We start from the raw sequence: 9,231 nt of genomic DNA, 5'->3' as shown, positions 1-9,231 counted from the left end.
TAGGCGGGTGGGGAATCAATCAAATAAAAGGGGACGCAAAAATCCAGGATGGAGAGAAAAAACAAGATAAGAAGCGAGTACAGAATTGACCCGAGAGTACCCGATTGGCTGGCATCACGAAACAGGTGTCACATGTCAGCGTGCGGTAGTGGTGGGCACAATCCGGTTAACCTATCCGGATAATCGGATCGGATAATTCTCAAAGAAACGTTGTTCGAATTCAGACTCCTTAAACTCTCTTTACTAATCCGTATGTCGAAGTGAGCGCACCTATTTATTGTTGAAGCGGTTATAACCCGTTTCTCGAAGTGGTTCTAACCCATTTTCCGAAGCGGTTCATGAAACATCCGCCGAAGAGGTGTACTAGCATTTTATCCGGATTTAGTTAAAGTGAAACAGGTGTCATATGTCAGCGTGAGGAGACTGGGGCCCGCGCGGCGCCACACAGTCTTAGTTTTTAGTCTTAGTAGAGGTTTTACGGCGCTCACAACCGCATAAAGTCATTTGAGCGTCAGAAGATTAGAGGTGTTACAAGAGAGTAACAAACATAAAAAAGAAGGAGGGGAGAGGACGATAGATGTTTGATAGGAAAGAAGAAGCAGACCACACCAGAGCACCCGCAAACCACCCACACACACAGTCTACCGCGGCACTGACAGCTCAGAGATGGTTGATTTTTATAGAGGTTTTAACTCTTTCTTACGCCCTAATCGACAGAATTTAGATCACAATCACAAGGCAATATAACTATCAGTATCATGTTTTCCAACAAGTCGAGACTACCCCCCCTCCCCCAACCACCCACCCTTCCACCTACTGTCTCTCTTTCTCTGTCACTCTTTCTCCCTTCCCCCCCACCTCTCTCTCTCTGTCTCCGTCTCTCTCTCTTTCTCTGTCTGTGTCCCTGTCTATCTGTCTCTCCCTGCCCCCCCCTCTCTCTCTCTCTGTCTCTCTTTCTCTGTCCCTGTCCCTGTCTGTCTGTCTCTCCCTCCCCTCCCCTCCCCCCTATCTCTCTCTCTCTCTCTCTCTCCTTTCATTTAACAGGTGGGTTGCTTCAACCCTTACAATATAACATGGCATAAAAGGAATATATGATTGTGATGGTAAAGTTGATGAAACCTTATGTGAGGCAGGTTGGTGGAGTCAGGCTCTCGTCAATTGTTGGGCATGTAGAGTTATTGGTATCATTTTAAAGCTTGTTCACTTGCCTTTATTTGGATGAAAAAAAATATCCATTATCTCAAATACAAGTCGAGATATTTGAGAATGAAGGAGGTGGGGGTCACCAGTTTTCAGAGGTAAAATTAGTGAGAAAATGTCTGCCAAAGATTACTCATTTCCTTAGCTTAAGAGTCCGTGGTAACTGAAAATGTACATCTTTTGTGCTTTTAATCAACGTTTTTCAGAAAAATCCACACAGAAATGAGTTCTTTAATGGGCATGAAAGGTGTAGCCCAAAAACAAAAAATTTGATGAAAATTCACAAACCTGTGGAAAAATGCAAGTTTCTTCACTTTGATTATTTTGACAAGAGCTTGATTCCACCACTCTGCCTCACTTATTAAATGACTTTGAGCCTTAGAGAAGATAATGCCTGTCAGATCAAATTAATCCAGGGCTACCCACCCACTAGCATTATTATTGTATCGAAGTGACTATTTCTCCGAACGTTCGGGAAAATAAACTTGAACTCTATTTCATTTCTCCGAACCGTTTCCGTTCTCGAGATAATTTGGTTATCAATTGAGAGATTGAGGCATCATCTTTCATTCTGCCATTCAGCGAGGACCGGGAAGAAGCATTTTTTTGCCTCGAATTCAATTTCTAGAGCTAGAGATTTTTAAAAGTCTGAATATTCAGATACTTCAGTTGTGGTTGGGGCAACGTTCCCTGACTATACTTCATTTGAAAATGGCTTCAAAAGGTATTACGAGAAAACAAGACCGATCGACCTTGGCAATAAACTATTTTGCAAATAGTCACCGGGCAAAAACTAAAATCCTTCATGTAAACAAAAAAAAACCCCCCCCCCCCCCGTTTACACCTCACACACACACATACACATACTCACTCACACACACTCACACTACACATGACACACTCACACACACTCACACTACACATGACACACAAACACACACACACGCACACTCACTCACACACACACACGCAAACTCACTAACACACATACACACACAGGCCACTCCATTCGCAATTGTGAGAGAGAGAGACAGACAGACAGGCATCATGGGGAAATCAGGCGCTCGTCAAAATAATGAAATCTGAGAAATCGGCATTGTTCGACCAGTTTTGAATTTTTTTTCTCGAATATTTGTTTTTTAGCTCAACACCTTGAATGTCCTTTCAAAAACACTTTGTGTGGATTTTGTTTAAAAACATTGATTTAAGGGACAAAAAATATAAATATGCCGTTTCCAAGGACTGTAAGCTGTGGAAGTCACCAAACTTTTGCGGCCATTTTCTCAATAATTTAACTTCCAAAACCAGGCGACCCCACCTCCTTCTATTGCAAATATCTCGACTTCTATTCAAGATAAATGGATATTTTTTCCATCGAAAGCAAAGGAAATAAACAACCGTTAAGATGATACAAATAACCCCATGTGTTCCAAAATCGACGCTAGTTTCACAACAATGCCTCACAATTATCATCATATAAATCTCGAGAACGGAAACCGTTCGCAGAAATGTAAGAGCTCAAATTTATTTTCACGAGCGTTCGGAGAAATAGAGCCAGCCTTATTCTATGGTGTGTATGTTTTGTAGCAATCAACAAAAACAAATACCACATAGAAATCTAGTAGTCTGGCTAAAAAATTCGTAATATGGCCCTGGGGTGTTGGGAACACATTGTTACATAGGTTCAAGGATGAACGTAACGTTAACAAAGGCATGATGGAAGAGGTCTCGGAGGGCTCATTGTAGTTGAGTGCGTGTGTGAGGAAGGGGGGGGGGTAGTTATTGGCTGTCAGCTTCACTCTTGCGAAAACATATGAAACCAACGGGATGTGTCACAAACCTCTGATCCTGATTGTGTACAGTGTACAAAATAAACTACACGACACCATTGGCTGCCACAGTTGATTTGAATTTGACATTTTATTTTACAAATTTTTTACACAGTTGAGATTTTCTTCAAAATGACTAGGACACATTTTGGATTGGTTCCGGAAATGTGGTAGCCAAGTTAAATCTTACCTTGCCTTATTACTTAGAGAGTTCTCCAGATCTGAATAAAATGTTTGAACGTGGGGTTGCCTATGGAATTAACTATTTATTGGAAATTGAAAGGGAATTTAATAAGAATTAAGATCCAGATCTAGAATCTAGATCTAAATTAATTAAGTATAGACTATACTATAGTGCAACAAACATTATAGACATCACAGGGTACAGATTATAAAATAATAGCAGTAGTAGTAGTAGCGCAGATAGGATTTATATATATATATATGGACAAAGAGAAGACAATAGAAACTGTATATCTACTAGAAAAGACTTTAACAGGCAAGAACATAGAGCAGGGGCTTGTGGTACCATACTACTGTAATCCCTCTAATCGTTGACATTTTCTAGATTCTATTTAACTGATTGTCTGATCCATCTTCGGAACCAAGATCTGCATTTCCTACTCATCTACTGCTAGATTTCTACTACACAACTGTATTGGCCAATAGGCTAATTATTATTGTACGATTTTATAATTATGTAGGATATCAAATTTTTACTTACTGTGACAGGGAATATCCCTTTACTGTTTCAGCTTAATCCAGTATTTATTTTAAAAACAAGTTTCTCATCAAGCTTGACGGCATACCGAATGGCAAGATGAAGCCGAAGCCATCCGCTGATGCTCGCTCAATGCTCGATCGATCGTATTTGTTGACGACGTTTACCACCAACTGCCAGATTCTTTACAGGTGAAATTATAGTTGCAGTCATAAAAGTTTTGTCTTTTCATTGAAAGGTTTCTCATAGACAAGGGTTATAGTTCATAATATTTTTAAAAAATTGAAACTTGATGGCACATTCCATACACCAAGTGAATAATAGTGCCTGTGGCATAATCCTTTGTGGTTTTTAACAAGATTGATTCATTCAATCCGTCTAACTGGCAATCAATGGGCAACAATTGTGAAGGGAGTCTACCCATATTTCTTAGAGTGGTTGATGCCAATAGATAAGAGTTACGTACCTTTTCACAACAAACAACATGGCCGCGTCCAGTGCCTCCGCCAAGGACGGATCCCAAACAGAACCCGGGGAGCTCAATGAACTTGGAATTCCCAAAAATTTCTCTGGAAAAGACGTTGCTAATTTCAATTTGATTATAGATCATGTCATTGGTAACAAAAAGCAGCCTAAAAGTAACATTCTAGCTTCTGTTGGCGGCATACCTCAAATGCCCCTATCCCGTGAGGAGTTGTTCATAAGAGGAGTATTTGACAGTTGTGCATTTAAGTCTTCCGCCAGTTGTGTTGTTGGTAAGTTTTCGTGGAAGAATGAACGGTCATAGCTTACTTACAAGATGGTGCTATATTTTGGAGACGTGATTGGCATTTCTTTTCTCATTTGTCCTTGCCATTTTCACTAGATCTACCTCATAAAGCCTCATACTCATACCGTTACATTATCATTGCCAAAAATTGCATCACATCACATAGCGCTGCGGAGCCTATAATATCAACTTCAGGGCAGGAGTGTATACTATTCAAACTATTGGAAGCTGACGAAAATATGTTCGCAGACAAAATTTTTAGTTTCACCATTAGATCTACTAATTTTTTTATTTATCTGTTAATAACTTAGCATGCTGCTTGTTTGGTGGGCTGCCTGCAAGTACAAGTGTATGCTTCCTCTATAATCCTATAATAATAATGGGGTTGAGATGAGATTGTTTGAGAATGATTAGGTCTGCTGGGGTTGTAATAACAGTCAGATGTTAATGCGCTTGCATAAAGCTTGCTGTTGACTGAAAATTTGTACTTTTAAATGCTTTTAATTTATTATTATGATAAAATTTTTGTTCAATGCGGCTATATGCGTAGGCTCCCGTAACGCATAGCCTCGTGGCTAAGCATGGCCCTCCCGTATGCATAGCGTAATGTGGAGCGCCTGTCTATGCGTATATGGCCCTCCAGTTCACATTACAAGCATTGCCTCTGGCTTATTTATTATTACTGCAACAGTGTTTTCTTTACATTACAGTAACTTTACACACATAGAAAAATCTAGATCTATGCGTCTCTAATTAAAAATTTTTTTTAAAAAAAACTTTTTTTTCCCTTGCAGCTTGAAAATTCTCTTACACAGATACACGGGGAGGACTTCCGAAACGAGCGACCACTATGAGACAGAGTAGAATTGAGGGGTAGGGTTAGGGTTAGGCCTGTTCTTTATTGTGTTTGATGGGGTGGTCGCTCGTTACGGAAGTCCTTCTGATACATGGTATGCCCTATATATTGCGTATGTTTCTATTTCTAGGTTTTGCCTTGGGTGCTGCGTTTGGTCTTTTTACCGCTGGTGTGGACCCTATGTCTACAATGACGACGGAAACCCCCACAACTCGAATGGTGCTGCGGGAAATGAAGGCGCGTTCTTTGTCATATGGAAAAAACTTTGCTCTGGTCGGGGCTATGTTTGCAGGAACAGAATGTGTCATAGAATCGGTAAGTTGAGGATGCTCTTAAATTTTGTTTTAAATTTATATTTGTTGTAAGTTGAAGGTACTCTTTAAGTTTTGTGGTATGTCAATTGAAGATATAATCCTTAAATAACTCTTTAAGTATGCTAGAGAGATGTTCATAACCTTTAGTGTGAGCAGGTTTTACTTTTTAAATACCATCGGATGCTGAGAGCCTCCGGCGGTAATTATAACCCTGTTCCCCATCGGATGCTGGCAGCGTCCGATACTAGTGACAACTTTTGTTTTATTTAGTGCTCGCACTAGGTTTTGCTTGTTTTTCGGAACTATTGCCGAACCAAGTTTTTTTGTGGTAATGACTAAGCCTGTGTTTCCGCTATTTAAAAGTTAGAGGCTAGCTTTTGGGGTTATAATGAGACATAGTGTACCAGGTGTAGGTGACTGTAGAAAAAACTTGGGGAAACGGTGAAAAAAACTCAGGGTTTAAAGAGTTAAAGAAGAAGACCTAATTGAACCTGTCCAAGACTCCCAACCATTACGGAGAAAAGTGGTCATCTTAGACTTAGATGTTCTCTTGGACAGTGTCATCATGTACATGTAGCAAAAAGGGAAGTGGGAAGCGCTAGTTTGTATAGAGGTTTGTATTTTTGTCAAGTGGTTGTTAAGACTAAGAGCAGGTTTGACTGTATTTCATGCAGCAGAAGAAAGCTCCTTCTTTCCTCAGACATCTGTCATCCATATATATCTCTCCTTTTTTGTAGTTACTTTCTTGTAAAACTGCTATTCTTCAACACTTCTATGAGCCAACTGTTTTGCAAGTGCTGTAAAACACTTACTTTAAAAAAAGATGATGGTGTGCTTTTCAAAGATGCAGTTATGTTGGGAGCTCAAATTTGGTCTTTTTCAAGTTTTTCTATTAATAAGATGAAGGTTCTTTTTGTAATGCACTTATCCTTTTGTGTCAAACATTTCTCTTGGCAAGTTTTACTGCCATTTATTAACACTCTGTTTGGTTGCACTCTTGAGTAACCACACCCCTTTAGAATATTTTTAGCCCTTGTTTGTGTTCATTTGAAGATTGGCATGTATTTTGGTTCTGACTTAACTTAAAAAAACCTCTGCAGTATTGGGTAATTAGCGTCATATCAATTTTAACATCATTTTAACAATAATTGTTGTTCATGGTTCTAACTTAACTTTTAAAAAAACCTTTTCAGTATCGAGGAAAGACAGAACTCATCAATGGAACTTGTGCAGGTGGCTTTGTAGGTGGAATCCTGGGATTGAGAGGTAAGAGTTTAGGTTCTATCGAAACTTGTAGCTTGTGGAATATTTCGCTACCCTGTACCCTAGACTAGTACTGCAAAGTTCTATCTGCTCAGTACTTAGTTTTGAGAAATTTGACGTAAAAAATGTTAGGTTACAGATCATATCAAGCATTTTTTAAAAATATCTTGACAAAGACTCCCAAGTAATCTTATGATTTTGATAGATCAGATAGAACATTTGTGTGTTCGTATACATACACGTGTATGTGAGAGGCCTTGAAAAAACTAGGTGAAAAACAGTTTTATCTTGAAATAAGAGTCTGAAAACCACTAACGCAAGATTAAGTTTGAGCTTGTTATAATTCCATTCGTACTTTTTTGTGTATGAATATTGGAAGGATAATAAGGCATAAATAATCAACATCAAAATTTTTGATTTTGAAGCCCCTTCCTGAAGTATACACCGAATGTCTGCTTAGAGATCTGCATGCCACAATTGGTCGCTTTTAATTTTAAGCACAAGGGGGCTATCCCGAAAAATGCTGTTTTGAGAAAATCGATGATAAAGTTTTTGCCCCTTGTTCAGTTTCTTTAAAAAACAAGGAGAGTTTTCTCTTTAACCAAACAAATATACACTCCAGTGAAACCAAACTTCTCCTATAAGTAGGGCAATGCCTGCTTTAGGTGTAGGTCAGGATTTCTGGAAACCCCCGAAACCTGGTGTTAGCCCGCTTGTCCTTAAAAGCGACCAATTTATGTTTGAAGGACACTGTATGATACAGTGTACAGTGTTCTTAAAACATGAATTGTGGCATGCAGGAAAATTGAAAGTCTTTCAATGGCTCTATCTGTTCCACATCACTCTGTTTCGTGATCATCAAGTACAAAGTATTGCTGTTTTCACCTCAATGATTGATTTTAGATATAGTTTAACATACATATTTAGATGTAATTTGAGAAAAATAAGACAAAAATCCATTATATCTGTTAAAGTCACATGGCATTTTAATGGCTCAGCCATGCCCCGAAGAGCTTTGAATAATTGGTCGCTTTTAAGCACAAGGGGGCTATCCCGAAAAATACTGTTTTGAGAAAATTGAAGGTAAAGTTTTGCCCCTTTTTCGGTTTCTTTAAAAGGCAAGGAGTGTTTTCTCTATAACCAAACAAATATACCAATGAAACCAAACTTCTCCTATAGGTAGGACAATGCCCATTTTTGGTGTTGGTAAAGATTTCTGGAAATTCCCGAAATCTGAGTTAGCCTGCTTGTCCTTAAAAGCGATCAATTTAAAAAATCATAAATGTTGAAAAGTAATGCGGAATGGGCACTTCTCCGATGCATGCACTGCTCACCTTTTTTCAACCCCTTTTTTTTCCTATTCTAGCTTATCATTTGTTTTGTTTGTGCTTTCAGCTGGTCTCAAAGCCGGAGTTTTCGGAGCAGTTGGGTTTGCCCTATTCTCGACGGCCATTGACTACTACATGAGGCATTGACAGTTGGAAGATCTGGGATGGGATAGGGGATGGGATTGGGATGGGGGATGGGATTGGGAGAGTGCGAGGGTGAGGTTGATGTCAAAGAATGTGTCAGGGATATGATGATGTGTGTGTGTGTGTGTGTGTGTGTGTGTGTGTGTGTGTACAGTATGCCCGCTGTGGTTGTGAAGGTTCATTAAATGGTTCTTGTGAATGTTCTTTAAACGGTTCTTGTGAATGTTCTTTAAATGGTTCTTGTGAATGTTCATTAAACGGTTCTTGTGAATGTTCTTTAAATGGTTCTTGTGAATATTCTTTAAATGGTTCTTGTGAATGTTCATTAAACGGTTCTTGTGAATGTTCTTCAAATGGTTCTTGTGAATGTTCTTTAAATGGTTCTTGTGAATGTTCATTAAACGGTTCTGTGAATGTTCTTTAAATGGTTCTTGTGAATGTTCTTTAAATGGTTCTTGTGAATGTTCTTTAAATGGTTCTTGTGAATGTTCTTTAAATGGTTCTTGTGAATGTTCTTTAAATGGTTCTTGTGAATGTTCTTTAAATGGCTCTTGTGAATGTTCTTTAAATGGTTCTCGACTTGTGAATGTTCTTTAAATAGTTCTCTTGTGAATGTTCTTTAAATGGTTCTTGTGAATGTTCTAAATTTGTTGTGTCTGGTGTAAATCTTTCCATGTCATATGTCTAACTGCCAGGAACAGATGTGTCATGAAACAGTGTAATCAGGCGCTCGTCAATTTTTAGGCTTGTAGTGTTATTGGTATCATCTGTTTATTTATCTTGCTTTGGATGAAAAAAAATGTCCAT

At 38.7% G+C, this 9,231-nt stretch overlaps 1 protein-coding gene across 1 annotated transcript; it reads left to right on the top strand.

Moving 5' to 3' along the window:
- Positions 1 to 4,203: 4,203 nt before the first annotated feature.
- Positions 4,204 to 8,894, top strand: LOC101846455 (mitochondrial import inner membrane translocase subunit Tim22). Its single transcript, XM_005107123.3, has 4 exons — positions 4,204 to 4,505; positions 5,506 to 5,690; positions 6,883 to 6,955; positions 8,348 to 8,894. Exons 1-4 carry the CDS (start codon positions 4,235 to 4,237, stop codon positions 8,425 to 8,427), a joined length of 609 nt encoding a protein of 202 aa, XP_005107180.1. The 5' UTR covers positions 4,204 to 4,234; the 3' UTR covers positions 8,428 to 8,894.
- The last annotated feature ends 337 nt before the right edge of the window (positions 8,895 to 9,231 follow it).

This window comes from Aplysia californica, unplaced genomic scaffold (assembly GCF_000002075.1).
Source record: "Aplysia californica isolate F4 #8 unplaced genomic scaffold, AplCal3.0 scaffold00577, whole genome shotgun sequence".
Classification (NCBI taxonomy): domain Eukaryota; kingdom Metazoa; phylum Mollusca; class Gastropoda; order Aplysiida; family Aplysiidae; genus Aplysia; species Aplysia californica.
This window is presented reverse-complemented; position numbering and strand designations above follow the sequence as displayed.